Raw genomic sequence first — 19,964 nt, forward strand, 5'->3', positions numbered from 1 at the left:
ACCGACTTGTGACTACCACAGAGCTTTAAATAGTTTCCCCTTTGTGCCCAGTTATGGAATGCACCTTAAAGCTCCACACCTTTACATATCTCCTCCCCCTCCCTGAATCCCCTCCAGTATCCCTGCAATACCATATACCGTTGTTCTTTCAAAATCCTTGTGCTTTTTTGAGGTTCCCATCTCATCCACCTACTTGGTAGCCATGATTAACCCAGCTAAAGCCTTATACATGTTTCAAAGTTCATGACAATAAAGGAATTTACTTAAAGCAAAACAGTACCATTGTGTACTGGTATTCTCATTCTGGCAGATTAGAAATGCAGATTGTTAGAAATAAATTCCAGACAACATTTCTCACCACAACCTTATATTTTTCTTTAGCTTTCTCCTTTCCAAGTTGTTTGAGGACTTTGTCAGCAAGCAGCATGCTTTGTTGATTTTGGAATCCTTCCAGGATACAAACTGCAGTAACATCTGAAAAATGTAAAGGTACTAGTTATAGTTTAAAGACGTCTTTGAAGTATCCCCCTCCCACCCCCTGCAATGAACAAGTCCTAATTTTTTTCAAATAATGCAGTACTTTTCTTGACATTGCTCTTAACTGTTTGCAATCAGAATCATCTTTTTATTTTAGTATGGAGAGATAAACACAAATATGTTGTGAACTGATACACAAGATAAAAATTGCAAGTATTTAATAGTTTAAAAAAAAACAAAGATCAGGGATTAAAAAGATGATCTTTCTACTTGAACTACATCATGTTAGGAGGACCTCAGTTTTCTTCAGGCTGACTTCCAGGCCAAACATTTTGGCAGTTTCCGCAAAGCAGGACGTCAAGCGCTGAAGAGCTGGCTCTGAATGGGCAACTAAAGCGGCATCATCTGCAAAGAGTAGTTCACGGACAAGTTTCTCTTGTGTCTTGGTGTGAGCTTGCAGGCGCCTCAGATTGAAGAGACTGCCATCCATGCGGTACCGGATGTAAACAGCGTCTTCATTGTTGGGGTCTTTCATGGCTAAAGATAAGCGTATACAGAGCTGTTGTCATACCCACACTCCTGTTCGGCTCCGAATCATGGGTCCTCTACCGGCATCACCTACGGCTCCTAGAACGCTTCCACCAGCGTTGTCTCCGCTCCATCCTCAACATCCATTGGAGCGCTTACACCCCTAACGTCGAAGTACTCGAGATGGCAGAGGTCGACAGCATCGAGTCCACGCTGCTGAAGATCCAGCTGCGCTGGATGGGTCACGTCTCCAGAATGGAGGACCATCGCCTTCCCAAGATCGTGTTATATGGCGAGCTCTCCACTGGCCACCGTGACAGAGGTGCACCAAAGAAAAGGTACAAGGACTGCCTAAAGAAATCACTTGGTGCCTGCCACATTGACCACCGCCAGTGGGCTGATAACGCCTCAAACCGTGCATCTTGGCGCCTCACAGTTTGGCGGGCAGCAACCTCCTTTGAAGAAGACCGCAGAGCCCACCTCACTGACAAAAGGCAAAGGAGGAAAAACCCAACACCCAACCCCAACCAACCAATTTTCCCTTGCAACCGCTGCAATCGTGTCTGCCTGTCCCGCATCGGACTTGTCAGCCACAAACGAGCCTGCAGCTGACGTGGACTTTTTACCCCCTCCATAAATCTTCGTCCGCGAAGCCAAGCCAAAGAAGACATCATGTTATGAATTCATCCATTAACACTTGAAAAGGAAGGAAGTTGAAGAGAGATGTGTGGTCCAAATATTTTACACAAATGCCTGGAATGGCTGTTGGGAGTCATGGTGGAAGTAGATACAGTGGCAAGATGGAGGGATATCTATCAAGGACAAATGGCAGTGTTTTAGTTTGATTTGGACATCATGTTCGGCACTGGTGTGTGGGTCCCAGTTCGATGCATGTTCCTTGCTGAAGAGGACTTGTCTTTAAAGAACGTAGCATGTTTGACAACAGTAAGTTTAAAGTGAATGAGGGAAAAAGCACCAACAAGTTGCATCGAATGTCCAATGTGGCTTTTCAAGATCTCAAGTCCCAATAAATGCCAGATGTGAGAGCAGCCCAGTTGGCAAGGTAAAAATATTACCATACAGGGATCACTTTGAGGATGGAATATTCATAATAAATTGGAGCAGAAATAGATTTTGTGACTGTTTTAATAGACACAAAAAGTTTAGTGATGACATATATCCATCAAATCATTTTAAATTTTATATAATTAGCACCAACTCTAGACAGGAAACTATAGCATAAAACCATCAAACTGGTGAAATAATGGTAGCTTGAATGAGGAAATCTACAATGGAGCTGGAAGAAGCTGCCATGTCAGGTCTGTGGGGAGGGAACGTCAAGGGCAAAAGCTGGACCTTTCCCACACATCTTGTTTAAATGATGATTTGGTTCAAAACACATTCTTCATCTCAATAAGCAGGAAGTAATTAATGGGTAAAAAGTTAAACTGCTGCAAGGCATTGTTGATGGCAGCATTCCATTTTTCTGCTACCAATCTGGAGAATAACAAATTATCCTGAACACACTCCAGAATCAAAAGTAAATCAATGAATCAAGATATTTTTCATCATAATTCTACAGTGGTATTTCCCCACTCCTATATCAAGTGCATACTGAACGAGGAAAAATAAACCTTTCAGGTCTTTCATCCATGCAAATTAGAAGTTCATTCTTTCGTCCTGGAAAAATAATGATGGCAAGGCCAGAAAATAACATAGAATATATGAATGCAAGTATACAGGTACTTGTAGCGGCTGCTACACACAGAAAACACCACTAGACTCTGTGGGGTTTCCAGTAGAACTGTTTATTTGAATTTTGCACACGCCCTTTTAAGACCCACGGGAGTTCCGCCCCGCACAGCAGTGACGTCATCACGAGGCCCGGCGCATGAGCTGTGGCATAAGCCACGAGGCGGTGAGCAAGCCCTGACGGCGCCATCTTCTGCAGCTGTACCACCAGCACAGCTGTACAAATGGGGCCAGTTCGCTCACAGAGATGTGAGCCGCCACACAACACCACCCCCCACCCCCCCCGCAAGAACCAGCTTACGCGTCCCACCGCTTGGGCGGCTGGCCCCTCTGTTTGGGTTGTGCCCTCTGCATGGGCTGGTTTAAATCCAAATGTGCCGACTTTATGTAAAAAGTTCCTCCCTGCCCCCAAATGTCCAGAGTGAAGGCTTTTCCCGACTGCTGGAGGACTTTGTATGGGCCCTCATACGGGCTCTGCAGGGGGGCAGGGTGCAGGCCGCGTCGGATGAACAAAAACTCCGCCGAGTCCAGCTCTCTAGGGACGTCCGTCGGGTGTTTGCCGTGGTGGGTTGGCAGTGAGAGCGTTAACGAGGCAAGCTTGCTGCGGAGGTCCGCGAGTAGTGTCGGGGTCTCACATTCTGGCTCGGCATCTGCTAAGAGAAACTCCCCTGGCAGAGACAGCGGTGCAGCGTAGACATGCTCTGAGGACGATACTTGGAGGTCTTCCTTCAGGGCCGTTCAAATGCCAAGCAGGATCGGGCCTCGTGCAGGTCTGAAGGGCAGTCAGGGGCAGCACACTCAACTCTGCTCCGGTGTTTACCAGGAAACACCGACCGCTGGTCTTGTCCACCATGTGTAAGAGGCTGTTCGAGTGGCCAGCTATCGCAGCCATCAGCGGCGGCTGGCCTGGTCGTTTCCCTGGTATGAGCGGGGTTGGCGGCATTTGCGGGCTTGTGCTCCCCAGCGTTGGTGATAGAAGCACCAGGTCAACTGTTGTTCTTCATTCTTCTGTCTGGAGGAAGGCTGTGGTCGGGTGGGTGCAGGGCGGGCGACCTGGTTCACGGTGGCCTTGTTCTCTCTCTTTGTCCTCCACAGTACATCGGCGTGGGCTGCGACCTTCCTGGGGTCTGAGAAGTCCTCGTCCGCTAGCAGGAGCTAGATGTCCTCCGACATTTATTTGAGGAAGGCTTGTTCAAACATCAGGCAGGATTTGTGACCTTCTGCCAGTGCGAGCATCTCATCCATCAAAGCACCATTGAGGTGCCTCAGCCTGGCCGCGCGCTGCCAACGGGAGAGTCTGAAAGTGCTGAGGAGGAGGGTTTTGAGGGTGATGTACTTGCCCTCCTTGGGAGGGTTGAGGAACAGGTTGTCCACTCTGGCCACCGTTTCTTCATCGAGGACACTCACCGTGTGGTAGAATATGGTGGAGTCGAAACTTTGCCTCCGCCTGCCCAAACCACGTGCGGGGCTGGTGGGTCCAGAAGGGAGGGAGCTTCACTGAGACGGCGCTGATTGCTGATGAGTCCGTGTTTGGAGACCAGATATCGTCTGGGCTCATCGGGGTCACCAATGTAGCGGCTGCTACACACAGAAAACACTACTGGACTCTGTGGGGTTTCCAGTAGAACTGTTTATTTGAATTTTGCACACGCCCCTTTAAGACCCACGGGAGTTCCGCCCCGCGCAGCAGTGACATCATCACGTGGCCTGGGGTGCAAGCTGTGGCCTAAGCCACGAGGCAGTGAACAAGCCCTGACAGTGCCATCTTCTGCAGCTGCCCCGCCAGCACGGCGGTACAAATAGGGCCGGTTTGCTCAGAGAGATGTGCGCCGCCACATACTCAAGTTTTATTTGTACTATTGAGCTTTCTTTGAGGAAAATGATAGTTATTGGAAGACAGAATCACAGAACATGTTGAGGAAACTAATGAAATAGAAAAAAAAGTTTAAGGCAAAAAAAATACAAACCTTCCAAGCACTCCTTCTTATTGTCCAGTTTTTCATAAGCCTTTGCTCGGCGGTATAGCGCCTTTATATACTTGGGATTGAGTTCTACAGCCTTGGAGCAGTCCTGTACAACTTCTTTCCATTTTTGCTGCAATACAAATGTTAAAGAAAATGGTTGATTTTGTATCAGGACTACTGACCAGAGTGCAGGGTGATACTTAAACTAATGTGATAACCATCATTTTGTTTAACTGTATAGAGGTTTTAATATATAAAGATGCCATGGAAAAACTCCATAAAAGAAATGTGAGGAATTACAAACTTAAATAAATTCTTTTGTCCCCCTGCATATAGGAGAACAAATTCCGTTGCCCTCAAGATGCAGCTTTCCATTATTTGGGGTTAGAAGGATTGGTCACATGGACGTATATGGGTAGCTGGAACGGCCTGTTACTGCGCTGAATTTCCAAATTTAAATTGCATACAAGCTGTGGAAACAGCCAAGTAATTACCCTCAGCATTCCACAATGCCATTTTCTGAAAGCAGGAAGAGGGAGTTTGAAAGTTCTGTTAAAATCAGAATAACTCCAATACATTGTTACTTTTTGATCGGTCATATGGCAATTAATTAGGAGGATCAAGACACAAAGCAGGACATTTTGAAATCTTATTTAAATCAACTTATAAACAATGCAAAGCTTAACGTGCATATTTAACTCTACAAATGTTATCTGGATTAAAACAGCATTTTTAACAAGTATGCTGGTAAAGTATTATCAAATTCCCCACATCATAACCAAAGATCTTTTTGCTTCAAAATGTGTTCCATCTGGAAAGCCCTCAAATGTTGAGTACATATTTTGAGAGTCAATAGAGTCAATCATGAATGGTGGTTTCTTATGCAAACCAGGTCACAGGCCTCAACATTTTTTAAGAATTGGAACCAAAGATCGAGGGATGCAATGGAAAGCAGGCAGCTGGATACTGGGGGGGGGGGGGAAATCAGCTCTTTGTTTTTGCAAAATTGAAAAAAAAAGGAAATTATGATCAAGTACTGAGAATTAGTTGAATCATCCCCTCCTCAGTGAGTGTGAAGATTTCTCCTTGTCTTCCTCTATCCACTTGATAATTTCTTCTCATGACAAAGCTCAGTTAAGTGTTTGTGTCTCAAGTTGGACGTGTAAACGACAGAGCTTCACTACTGGGAATATCAGTCTGGGAAGAGGGTACTAATTTTGCTGTGTTTATTGGGGTACTTTCTTATTATCATGAGGTACCAGCCACAAGCAGTTCAAGCTACAGAAGCAGGGATCAGAGGTCTTCATTAGCCAGTTTACCAATGATGTACTGGTGCTTTATAGATGGTGAAGTTTATTAATGGGTATGACTCCAAAGTGAAAACAGACATCAAGGCATAAGAAATGGACCACATGTTCCAGAATCTCATATTAACCATTGTAGAGGAGTCACATGATGGAGTAGTGGCCGGTAGGAGAATACCAGCCCTCTCCAGAAAAGTAGAAAAAAAGTGAAGGAAAGAAAGCCCCAGATACACATAACACAACAAATAAAAGATAAAGGTGTGGAGAAAAGAATGAAAATGGCACCTAAGAAAGAAAAACCAAAAACAACGGGGAAAAAAAAGAAGGAAAGACGCTGGAAGAAAAAGGAGAAGGCCTTACCTGCATGAAAAAGCAGGGACCCACCGTGGACAGAGGAGCCCGCTCCCCGAGGTCGCAACCTCCCGACCGCGGAACTGCAAAAACAGAGGTGCGCAATGCACACAACAAGGAAAAGGAGAACACCGACGGGAGGGGGGGACCAGCTGTGGAGTGAACCTACACAGTATGAACAGCTGAGTGATTGATGCCCGACAGCAGGGCTCCCAGCTGGAAGAAAAGGAAAGCAACGGGAAGGGGAGGGATGAGAAAGAAAAAAACAGAAGCAGGAGGCCCAAGAGATAACCAGCCCAGAAGAAGAGGACCAACATCAAAAAGCCATGAAAAAAACCCAACAAACTGAGGCAAGCAGCTCAACAAGAAAGTCAGAAGAGACACAGATACAAGGAAGTGAAATAGAAGACACAAACCCAAGAGCAGACACAGAAGAACACCAAGCTCTGCACAGAGGAATAGGAGGTAAAATGAATGGACAGTACATAGATAAAAAAAAATTTCAAGAACAAATAAAAGCATTAAAAGAATGGTTGACACTAGAATTTAGTGAAATGAAAAGAAAAATGAAAAGTACAGAAGAAAAAGTGAGTAGAATAGAACTGGTCATAACAGATGTAGGGAAAGGATTAGAAAATGTGGAAGAACATGTAATGGCGGTAGAAATGGAAGTGAACGACTTAAAAATAAAATTGGAAGAAAGTGACAAAAAAGTTGAAGAAACACAGGACTTGTTAGCTCAGAAGAGGGATATAATGGAAAACTATAGTAAGCGAAACAATATAAAGATGGTGGGCTTAAAGGAAGATGAAGAAGGCAAAGATATGAAAGAATTTATAAAAGAATGGATCCCAAAAGTCCTGGGAATGCCAGAAATGCAGGAAGGAATGGAAATAGAAAGGGCACACAGAACATTAGCCCCGAAACCACAGTCACAACAAAAACCAAGATCCGTTTGAGTAAAATTTCTGAGATACACGACAAGAGAAAATATATTGGAGAAGGCAATGAATAAAATTAGAGAAGACAAAAAACCACTGGAGTACAAAGGTCAAAAAATTTTTTTCTACCCAGACACAAGTTTTTAGCTCCTAAAGAGGAAGGAGTTTAACACAGCAAAATCAATCCTATGGAAAAAAGGCTATAAATTTATGATAAGATATCCAGCAGTGCTTAAAATAGTTATCCCGGGGGAGCAAAACAGACTGTTCTCGGATCCAGAGAAAGCACGAGAATTTGCAGAACGCCTGTAGGACAGAAAGAGAGGTGAAGAGATGTAACAAGAACGAAGAACGACAACAAACTACATATAAAGATGTAAAAATAATGTATAAGTAAGAACTAAAGGAGGGAAGAAAAGGGAAGTAAGGGAGAAGGGGAAAAAGAGGAAGGGGTAAAAAAAAAGAGGGGGAGCTTTGTTTTAATGTGAAGATAAAAGTCTTTTCTGGAGGGGGTTGGTTGGGAGAGAATAACAGTCACTGCGAAATCAGTTGACACTTGCGAACTGGTTCGCAGTCCGAATGGAGAGGGGAGTTGTGGTTGCCCGGCAAGGGACAAGGGGCGACTCAGAGAGGGGGGGGGGGGGGGGGGACATTTGGGGTTAAGGGAATTTTAGATGTGGGAGTGGTTGAAGTATTTTATGTTTTAGAAGTGTTGTCATACATTGAGTTCAAAAAAGGAAAACTGAGAAATGAAAATGAGGAAAAGGTAGTGGTGAGGAAGCAGAAATGAGATGTAAATAGAGTATGAAATGGCCATGTGGAACTATACGACTCTAAATATTAATGGAATTCAAAACCAAATCAAAAGGAAGAGGCTATTAAATTTACGGAAAAAAGAAAAAACAGATATTGCATTCGTGCAGGAAACACATCTAACTGAAGTGGAACATAACTAATTAAAGAGAGACTGGGTAGGACACGTAACGGCAGCATCATATAATTCAAAATCCAGAGGAGTAGCTATATTAATCAATAAAAATGTACCAATCAAAATAGAGGAGAAAATAATAGATCCAGCAGGCAGGTATGTAATGATAAAGTGTCAGATATATTCAGAACTCTGGAATTTGGTCAATATATTTGTACCTAATGAAGAGGATCCAAAGTTTATGCAAGATATTTTTTTTTGAAGATTGTAGATACGCAGGGGAATATATCGATAGGAGCGGATTTTAACCTTAATTTGGACCCAAAGGTGGATAAAACTGGACAAAAGACTAGCAAAAAGAACATTAACCATTGTTAATGCATGAAATGGGATGGGAGTGGGAGATTTTGGGAACTCGGCTGCGTAGCATCTTCAGAGGCAATGCTTTGTAGTTACACAGCACAGAATCAGGTCCTTTGACCCAACTCCTTCATGCCAATCAATTTGCTCATATTGCCCGTCTAAGGTAGCCCCGCTTGCCTGTTCTTAGCCCACGTCTTTCAAATGTTGTAATTGTACCCACCTCTCCACTCCCTCTTGCAGATTGATCCATATATACACCACTCTCTGTGTGAAACATTGCTCCTGAAGTCCCTACTCCAAACCTTAAACCCCCACTTCTAGTTTTAGACTCACTTACTCTGGAGAAAGGACTGTGGGAATTAATCTCATCCATTTCCTCCCACATTATTTTGTAAACTTCTATCAAGTCAGCCCTCAACATCCTGGAAGAAAAGGCCCAGCCTATTTAGCCTCACCTACTAACTCAAGTCCTCCTGTCCTGATACCATCTTTAAGAATCCTTTTTTGCACCTTTTCCAGTTTAATGACATCCTTTCTATAGCAAGGTGACCAGAATTGCATACAGTATTCCAAATGTGGCCATATCAACATCTAATAACAACTGTAACTCAACGCCCCAATTCCCTAACCGAAGTAAAGTATGCCAATGCCTTCTTCACTACCCTAGCTATCCATGTTATTACTTTCATGTACCTGTACCCCTAGATCTCCCTGTTCTGCAACATTCCCCAGTGTCCTTCCATGTACTGTGCAAGTCCTGCCCTGTTCAATGTATCAAACAAACCTTGCAGCTACCACAACTCTATCTGCCTTTCCATGGACCACAAGCTCAATTGTAAGATCCCATTGTAATCTTAGATAAGCATCCTCACTGTCGACTATACTATTGATTTTAATGTCATCTGCAAAATTATTGTGAGACCCAAATGATCTCTTTGCCTTCCATGGATGCTGCCTGACACAGAATTCCTCCCTTGGTTTAGTTTTTTTTTTGTTGCACTAGATTAGTGAATTTGCAGTCTTATGTCTCCAAATGAGGAATAAAAGGGAAAATGAGACTCAGCTGTCTGGATTTTAAAGATTAAAAAGACAAGAATTTTGGTTACATTGAAGACCTCTGATTTAAGAAATACTTTTTACATCCAATTACGTTCAGAATAAATGCTGGTGTCCAGCTTGTAGAATTGGAGAATACATCAACCACATTGTCTTTGATAAATTACTCTACTAATTATTAATTATTTTGGATGCCGTTGCTTTTGTTATCCTGGCAATTTAACCATCTAACATTCCAATATTAGACGAGATCATCATCCTTTGAGCTTACCTAAATTTTGGTTCCTAGTTTTAATTAGAATGAAGTGTTCCATACCTGCTGTTCAAATGCTGCAGCCCGATTCTGGAAAAACGTTGAAAGATCTTGCTTCTGGTCCAAAGGACATAGGCCTATTGCCTCAGTGTAACATTGAATAGCTTGTTCATATTTTCCAGCTTTAAAAAACTTGTTCCCTTTATTCTTTGCAGCTTGCGCCCTGTCTAAGATGCTCTGAGGAAATAAAATTATACATTAAATATGGCACAGAAACTTTGCCAGCAAAAATTAATAAGGAATAAAAATAGGTAATTTGGCTCAATCGATCCCAGCCAGCATTGACAGTCCGTTTGAGCCCCCTCTGTATGTCCTCCTCTAAAACAACCAGTCTTTTGTTTTCTTGTTCATATGATTGTCCCTGACTATTCACTTCAACCATTTCATGTTGTTGTGAATTCTACATTCTCAGCATTCTTAGGCAAAAATATTTCTACTGGAATTCTCTATATGTGCAATTTCTCTGTTACAGTTACATTGGTCAACTCTGGATATGCTCATTGCAAATTGAAACAATTCTCTTTATATCAACTATGAAAAGCTTCCCTCATTGTTCACCTTGGCATTAGAACCTTTGGCAGAACTGATAAGAATAGAAAATAAAATAAAATAAAAGGGATAAAAATAAAGGAGTATAAAATCAGCTTATTTGTAGATGACATCATAGTATACCTAACAGAACCAGAGATATCAATAAAAGAATTACATAAGAAATTGAAGGAATATGGAGAAATATCGGGGTACAAGATCAACATAAATAAAAGTGAAGTGATGCCAATGAGTAATGCAGATTATACAGAATTTAAAAAAGAATCACCATTTAAATGGCAACACAAGTAATCCGATACCTAGGGATCAGGTTAGATAATAACTTAAGCCACTTGTACAAATTAAATTATCAACCACTAATAAAAAAATTACAGGAAGACTTAGAACATTGGAAAGAATTATCGCTAACGTTGATAGGGACGGTAAACTGCATTAAAATGAACGTGCTCCCAAGGATACAGTACTTATTTCAAACGTTACCAATTCCCTTAACAGAAAAATTCTTTAATGAACTAAAGAAAATAATAAAGAAATTCTTGTGGAAAGGGAGGAAACCAAGGGTAGCGTTAGATAAATTAACAGAGAGGTATAACCAAGGTGGTTTGCAGTTCCCAAACTTTAGAAATTATTGTAGAGCCGCACAATAAGGTATTTACCAGAATTTTACCAGACAAGGGAAAAACCAGACTGGACTAAGATAGAACTAGATAAAATACGGGAGAAGGTACCAGAGCATACACTTTATTAGTGGAATGAAAAGTTGGTGCAATATAAAAGCTCACCAGTATTGCATCATTTACTTAATACATGGAAGAAGATCCACTTAGAAAGGAAAAAAAAATTACTAAATACCAAAATTATTATTGGTGCAAAATCCGCTAATCCCTTTTACCATAGATAACTTTTCCTTTCGAGAATGGGAGAGAAAAGGAATCAGAAGAATATAAAATTGTTTTTTTGGGAAATAATTTATTAACATTTGAACAGTTGAAATACAAATATGGAATAACTCATGGTACAATGTTTGTATATCATCAATTGAAAGCTTATTTAAAGGATAAATTGGGTAACAGCTTGAGATTACCTGAAGGAAGCAGCTTTGAATATGTGATTACAGACACAATGATAATCAAAAGATTTATAACCAACATGTACATTAAGATGCAAGATAAGGAAAATGATGAAATAAACTATAAACCTAAACAGAAGTGGGAAAAGGATCTAAACATAAAGATAAAAAATGAAACATGGGAAAAGTTATGTTCTGGAACTATGAAGAATACAATAAACACAAGGTCACGCATGATACAGTATAATTGGTTACACAGGGTATACATCACTCCTCAATAATTAAAAAAATGGGATCCAACATTATCAGATAGATGTTTTCGCTGTAAGAAGGAAATGGGAACAACATTACATGCAACTTGGGCATGTACGAAAGTGAATACGTTTTGGGAAGAACGAAATCAGATATTAAATAAAATCACAAAAAATAACATAACAAAAAACCAGAGATATTTCTTTTAAGTAACATAAGTGGTAAAGAATTAGGCCTCAAATTGGATAAAGTGCAAAAAAGATTCATTATGATAGTCTTAGCGATAGCAAAAAAATGTATGTCAACTTGGAAAATGGAAGCGAGCATGAGTATACAGGAATGGTACATGGAAATGAATAAATGTATTCCATTGGAAAAAATAACATATAATTAAAAAAATAAAGTCACATTGTTTGAACAAATTTGGGAACCATACATGGACCATAACAGAGAGAGCTCGCCTCGGACCTCCATCCCCTAGAATGATAAGAAGACAAAACGACTAGATTCAGTGTGTAACAAATAGATGATGCATTTTTCTTGTTTATTTTTCTTTGTGTGAAGATATTGTTTTATGGTTTTATTGTACAGGTTAAATATTTATGGGTTTTGGAGGGGGGTGGGATGAGGGAAAGGGAGAAAATGCCACTGTGTATATTTAATGAGAAACGTTTGAACATATTTTGGTTGATATGGTTCACAGTGTCAAAAATTAGAAAAATATTAAAAACTGTGAAAAGCTTACAATTTTAAATACTTATGTCACACCTTAGCCTTTACTTCTCAAGAGCCAAATCAGTCTGTTCATCCTTCTGATATCTGTACTTTTGCATTTCTTCTACCACCTGCCCACTTGAGTACATCTGCAGCCTCTAATCACTTCTTTCAACATTGTCTTGCTTTCTGTCCTGAGGCAAGCTGACAATCTATTCCGCTACTTATCCCTGACTCTGGACTTTTTGACCTTAATCATCAGTTTGTTAAAAGAAACACTATCAAGGCTTTCTAGATAAAAATACATTATTGCACAAGCATTATCTATTCCCTGCTGCCTTTTTATAAAGTTTACTAAGGTTGAGTATGTTTCTTTTACAAATCCATGCTGACTAGTCAAATATTATTGGAGTGGCATGTTTCACGTAGCGGTTAGCGCAACGCTGTTACAGTGCCAGCAATCGGGACCTGGGTTTGAATCCGGTGCCCTTTGCAAGTTTATACGTTCTTCCCCTCATCTGTGTGGGTTTCCTCCAGATGCTCTGGTGTCCTCTCACCATTCAAAAACATACTGGGGGTTGTAGGTCAATTGGGTTACATGGGTTCATGTGCTGAGAGGGCCTGTTATCACGCTGTATGTCTAAATCTAAAAATGTAAATGTTATTATCTGCCTCTGATGTTCTTCTATTCTCTCCTTTCATGAGAATTTCATTATTTTTCTTACCAATGATAAACTGACTTCCCTGGATATATATTATCCTGCCCCTACAACAAAACACCCTACCCCTCCCCCCCATACTAAACTAATGGTATCATTATCTGCCAGTCTTCTGGCTTTATGGCATTTTTAAAAAAAATTAAATACATAGTAAAGCTCTTTAAACATTAAAATTTCAATTTACCAACTCAGACAGAAAGTTTCAAATGATGAATGAAGTCACATCCTCCTGCTTGTTCCCTTGAAATGAGTTCATTGTCATAAACACAAGTACTTATGGATCAAAGTACATGTCGCAACATGCACTAACTGCTATAGTATAGAGAACCTCTATAAGCCAAGATGGAAAAAGAGATGATACACATGAAAGGATAAACAAATAAACATTCACAGTTGTATTTAGTGCAAAAAAAACTTTCAATCGTGCAGTCAGTGATTTTGGTGGTACTGGAGCCAGTTTTATTTTGTGTTGAGGTAGCATGAGGAGGTTCAGTCTGAGAGCTGTTTAATAAAAATTTAGTGAGAGATTCGGCCTGATGGGAACAACGAGAAGAGTCTGTGACCAGGGTGATTGGGGTGGGGGAGGAACAGACTGACAGGTTCTTTATTACATTGACTGTTTTTATCTTACAGAGATGAAAAGGAGATCAGTGTTGTGATGGACTTGGCTTGCTTTGCCACTTTCTACAGCCTTCTGCATTCCTGGGCATTTGGATTTCCAAATCAGTACACCTGTAGAAGTTCGAAAGAGAATTCAACAAATGATCATGGTGCGGAGGAGCAGTAAATAGGCATTTTTCGTCAGATCTCCAGAGGCCATTGCTCGATTTCAAGTCTGCTTTAATACTAATTTTAACCTCGGTTGGTGGATAGGGTTAGATCTTCATAATTAACTTTTTTTTTTCTTTTCTACTTGGAATACGAGTCCATGTATTATTATTTCTAAATATGACACCAACCCAAATGTACATGGCAATTAATTTATATGGACTTGCATTGCACGGTTCTATGATAAAACTCAATAAAAATAATTTTTAACAGGAGTATTCAACAACATGCCATATCTCTCAAAGTTCAGGCACTGGTCTACCTTATCAGAGGACCTCTGATATGTGTATTCTCAGAAACTAGAAGGCACTTGAGGTAGAGAGATTGAGTCGTCTGGGACTGTACTCGCTTGAATTTAGAATGAGAGGGAATCTTACAGAAATGTTTAAAAATTATGTAAGGCATAGATAAGATAGAGGTAGACACATTGTTCCCATTGGTGGGGGAGACTTGAACTAGGGAACATAGCTTCAGGATCCAGGGTAGATTTAGGTCAGAGAGGAGGAGGAGGAACTGCTTTTCACAGAAGGTGGCAAATCTGTTGAATTCACTGCCCATTGAAGCAGTAGAGGCGACCTCAGTGGATGTATTTAAGACAAGGTTGGATAGATTTTTACAAAGTAAGGGGAACGAAGAGATATGGGGTGGGGGAAAAGGCAGGTAGGTGGAGAGGAGCCCATCATCAGATTACCCATGATCTCACTGAATGGCAAAGCAGGCTCGACAGGTCGGGGGGCCGACCCTTGCTCCTATTTCTTATTTTCTCTCCACTACCATTCGCCAATGAAGATAGATGCACAGTCCCTTGGCCTCCCCCATCCTTGGTCTTGCTGATATTGAAAGCAAGATTGTTCTTGGTCTTCATCCTTTATTCTAACCACAGTGGAATTATCAGCAAATTTATAGATTGGGATGGAACCAAACTTGGGTTTGCAATCGTGAGAGTTTTTTTTTTAAATAAACCACCGTCAATAATTTCTGCTTCATCTTTATTCCTGAAAGTGACTACTGCCTGTTGCTTTACATCCCTTCTTTTGTGCCAAGAGAAAATGGATTCTGTTAACTTCATAGCTCTGAGTGCCGTTTCCCTGTGGTCACTTTTCCAGCTGCTTAGAAAACATTGCAAATTGAAAGAGAAGTTACAGTGGACAATAAAGATTTTGCTTCCCGAACACTTTTGGGTGTATTTTATGAATTTTGCATTGCTGATTCTGAAAATTACCGTACAATTTTCCTTATCATGTAATTTTTTTAAGCTATAACCCTATTTTTGTCATTTCCTGTCATATTTTCAGTCTACTTCAAGCAAGAAGTGCAGCATGTCATTGAAAATTCATTCTCTGCATTCGCACTCGGACGTGTTCCCGGCTGATCTTGGTGCCGTCAGTGATGAACATGGCGAAAGGTTTCACCGGGACATTGCGACCGTGGAAAAGCAGCATCAGGGCAACTGGAATCCATCAATGCTGACCGACTATTGTTGAGACACTGACATGAGAGGCATCAGATGCGGAGTACAAACAAATATCAGCAGCAAAAGTTTTTACATTTGTTGAACAAACACAAAGCGCCAGCATCATTATGCGATTAAACCTGCTAAATGCAATAAAGTTAATTTAATGTTTATCCAACTTCCTATATGATAGAGAAAATCTGAAATCATCTTTGCATTCAGCTTGAAGATGTCTTTCATAATCCCCATTTCCCCCCCCCACAAAAAAAGGTTTGGTTATTGAAAAAAAATGTTGTCCAGTATTATTGGACTAACATTTTGGGTATTCAGTCACTGGAAATACCATGGAATAAAGATGACAAAAGCATTCCAGTTACTGAATTTTGCTGCTAAACTACTTTTGACAAAATATTACATAAACAAGATTTATGCACAGTCAACTATGGAAGAAGAGTGCAAATGTAAAAGTTTTCAATAATTTTCCTACTCAGAAGTAACACTCAAATCAGAATGGATCTGTATTAAAAAAAGGATTGGTTAAGGTAGACAGTCAGCACCTTATTTCCAGGACAGGAGTAGCAAACACCAGAGGACATCTGTACAAAGTGAAGGGTGGAAAGTTTAGGGAAGACAGCAGATTTCTTTATATATATATATATATATATATATAAATAACACACACATATATATATATATATAGTACTCGAGATGGCAGAGGTCGACAGCATCGAGTCCACGCTGCTGAAGATCCAGCTGCGCTGGGTGGGTCACGTCTCCAGAATGGAGGACCATCGCCTTCCCAAGATCGTGTTATATGGCGAGCTCTCCACTGGCCACCGTGACAGAGGTGCACCAAAGAAAAGGTACAAGGATTGCCTAAAGAAATCTCTTGGTGCCTGCCACATTGACCACCGCCAGTGGGCTGATCTCGCCTCAAACCGTGCATCTTGGCGCCTCACAGTTTGGCGGGCAGCAACCTCCTTTGAAGAAGACCGCAGAGCCCACCTCACTGACAAAAGACAAAGGAGGAAAAACCCAACACCCAACCCCAACCCACCAATTTTCCCTTGCAACCGCTGCAACCGTGTCTGCCTGTCCCGCATCGGACTTGTCAGCCACAAACGAGCTTGCAGCTGACGTGGACATTTACCCCCTCCTTAAATCTTTGTCCGCGAAGCCAAGCCAAAGAAGATAATATATATATATATATATATAATATTTATATAAAATATATATATAATATATATAATATATACGCACGCGCGCGCACGCAGAGTTGTGGGCGCCTGGAATGCATTGCCAGGGTTGGTGGTGGAGGCTGGAAAAGGGGCATTTAAAAGACTTAGATCGGCACATGAATGAAAGAAAGAGGGTTATGAGCTAGGGAGGGATTAGGTTTTACATTTTTTTGGTACAGGTACACGATCCTTTATCCGAACATCTAAAATCCAGAAAGCTCCAAAATCCAGCAAGTGGGGACCAGCGGCCGGGCAAGACGGCCAGGTGGTGAGGGACCAGCAGTCGGGGGAGACGGCCGGGTTTCTGGAAAGGGGTGGGGGTGGATACGGAACACACTGTCCCCCAAGGGTTCCGGATAAAGGATCATGTACCCGTATATATGGTTGGCACGTGGTGGGCCAACAAGCATTACAGCTCAGTACAGGCCCTGGGAAACATAGTGTAAAAGAAAGTGAAGTTCTGATTCATTTCTTTCTGTTCTGGATGCTCGCCACATGATTGCCTAACATAGGAAGCCATTGTTAACTGATTTTAATATTATTTTACTTGGTCACCAAAAGAATTCAGCGATGCATCTTCCATTGGTAATGTAGTACTTAATAAATTCCTGATAAAATATTTTAGCTGAGTTATTAATTCTTTCAAGTGTACATCACCATGACATTATCAAATAATTCAGAGAAAAGCAACCATGAAGATTGACAGAGTGGCTGCAGAGTTGCTGTTTCACCTGGCCAGAGTGTATCGAACAAGAAGCCAATAAACCAAAATAAAACGTCAGAAATTCAGGACAGATAACAATACATTTCTTCACCCAGAGAGTAGTCAGTCTTCGATCCAAGAAGATTTTAGGCTCTGTTGTTAAGGGCATGGGGAAAGGGAAGAATTTCTTTATATTGTCATTCAGAGCATATATCAACAATTCATCACATGACTATACAAGGTTGAACAGTACTATGATCCGATTCTTGGATAATTGGAACATAATATTTGATTATAATGAAGTTAAACTTATGAAAATGAATAGTGCAAGATAACTACAGGGGCAGGAAGAAAAGCTAAACCAGGGGAGGGCAACCTTCTAAAAAAAACCTCATATTCCACCTTAAGTAATCCCTATGCCATAAGTGCTGGTGACGACTGTGACAGTGGAGGGAATATTGTTACCCATCTTCACTGTTTGTGATCTGTTAGACCAGTGGTTCTCAACCTTTTCTTTCCACTCACATCCCACTTTAAGTAATCCCTATCCCTTCAGTGCTCTGTGATTAGTAAGGGATGGCTTAAGGTGGCACTAGGGTGGGAAGGAAAGGTTGAGAATCACTGCTCTAGACCCAATTGTTATGGAAATATTTTGCTTGAGAAAAATGGTCATTGGCCCATTTCCTTTGGAGTTATGAATCCATGCACATAACGAGTCAATGAGGGACGATTAAAACAGTGGTTTTCAAACCTTTTTCTTTCTATCCACATATCACCTTAAGCAATCCCTTACTAATCACAGAACACCTATGATACAGGGATTGCTTAAAGTGGACTGAAAGTTTTAAAAAAGGTTGCCCACCACTGAGCTAAAAGGGATCCACAGTAGTTGTTGTCCCCACGGACAACGAGAGTGCTGAATGGCCAAAGGAACTGCTCACATGAACCATCCGAGACTCTCACATGCACAAAACAATATCTATTTATTTACATAGATAAAATACTTGCCATTCAAATGTATTCTTTGTCTGTAGGTGTGTCATGTCTGGTTGTGGTCTGCACGTTTGGCACCGAGGACCAGAAAATGCGGTTTCGTCGGGTTGTACTTGTACAATCAGATGACAATAAACTTAACTCGAATAGTTTAGCTGACTCAAAAGAGACAATTCCTTCAATTCGTATTATATGACTTACTCTACCACCATCCCTAGGAATGCTTAACCTACATCTGAGATCTCCAAGAAATTGTGTCCTTGGCAAACTTACTCTATATGGCCTCCTCCAAATTATGATGCATGTTGTGAATGATTGTGGGCCCAGCACCAGTCTCTGTGGCACCTCACTAATCTTTGATTGCCAATCAGAGAAACAGCCTATTGATCCCAAGTTCTCTGCCTTCTCTATCCACACCAGCACCTTATCATAAGCCTTCCTGGTGGGACTTTGCTACCTGGAGTATCTGAGGTTTATTAAGTTATGAGGGACAGAAATAAGAATAAATAGGCATGCATTTTCCCACGGTAGATGAATCTAAAGCCGCTTTATCACTGCCAAACCTTCTAGGAAACTGGTTAATTTGCAGGGCAAGTTGATCCTGGGAGCTTTTCACATTGCACCATATTTGCAGGTAATTCTGCAACTCGGCATTTTAAGGGGGTCCTGCCTCCAGCGATGACAATTTAAGATCAGGTTGTGCTTTCACACCACCAGAAGGTGATTGGTGAGTTAACTTGGCTGGACTATGACACTTGCTCTCTCCCACGTATTAAAGCCTGGTTGAAATCTACTCACCCTGCCCAGTTTCACATCACGCGATATCGTCAGGTTAACTCGGATGTAATCAGCGGTGTGAAAGGGTCTTAAAACTAGAGGGATAGATTTAATGAGGGAGAGGAAAGATTTAAGAGACCCTCTTCATGCAGATGGTGAGGGGAAGGGAAGCAATGGAACGTGCTGCCTTGAGTTTAGGGGAGGGGGCGGGGGGAGAAGAGAACAATTGTAACATTCAAAATACATTAATGCAGGCCCATCACAAGGGAAGGTTAAGAGGTATATGAACCAACACAGGCAAATGGTAAAGGTGGAGAAGTTAGGCCTAGTTCTGTGCTGTAGAACTCAAATCCCCAACTTCAGATACAAAACAGAAATTACTGATAACATTTAACAGGCCAGAGTGGACAAACAGAGAATTAAAGTTTGAACTTTCATCAGAATCCCCTCCATCTGCTGAAAGATCATTGATCCCTGCTGGTGAGTCTGCTTCTCTCCTGCGCTGACTGACCTGCTGGACATTTCCAGCTAGTATTCCTTTAACACTGATTTTCAGCATCTGCAGTTACCCTCCCCCCGCCCTCTCTCCCCCCCTCCCCCCGCCCTCTCTCCCCCCCTCCCCCCGCCCTCTCTCCCCCCCTCCCCCCGCCCTCTCTCCCCCCTCCCCCCGCCCTCTCTCCCCCCCTCCCCCA

At 41.5% G+C, this 19,964-nt stretch overlaps 1 protein-coding gene across 2 annotated transcripts in view; it reads right to left on the reverse strand.

Moving 5' to 3' along the window:
* The window catches only part of tomm70a (translocase of outer mitochondrial membrane 70 homolog A (S. cerevisiae)), a 36,640-nt gene that overhangs the window by 12,714 nt on the left and 3,962 nt on the right, over positions 1 to 19,964 (reverse strand). The window contains exons 1-4 of one of the 2 annotated variants that reach the window (XM_069888711.1): positions 18,511 to 18,600; positions 9,981 to 10,154; positions 4,725 to 4,851; positions 365 to 474 (exon numbers count right to left, since the gene is read on the reverse strand). In XM_069888711.1, coding sequence (XP_069744812.1) covers positions 365 to 474; positions 4,725 to 4,851; positions 9,981 to 10,154; positions 18,511 to 18,513 — 414 coding nt within the window. In that variant the 5' untranslated portion in view covers positions 18,514 to 18,600. Of the gene's footprint in view, positions 1 to 364; positions 475 to 4,724; positions 4,852 to 9,980; positions 10,155 to 18,510; positions 18,601 to 19,964 lie in introns of those variants that run through there. The other variant, XM_069888710.1, reaches the window with a different exon arrangement.

This window comes from Narcine bancroftii, chromosome 7 (assembly GCF_036971445.1).
Source record: "Narcine bancroftii isolate sNarBan1 chromosome 7, sNarBan1.hap1, whole genome shotgun sequence".
In the NCBI taxonomy this organism is placed as follows: domain Eukaryota; kingdom Metazoa; phylum Chordata; class Chondrichthyes; order Torpediniformes; family Narcinidae; genus Narcine; species Narcine bancroftii.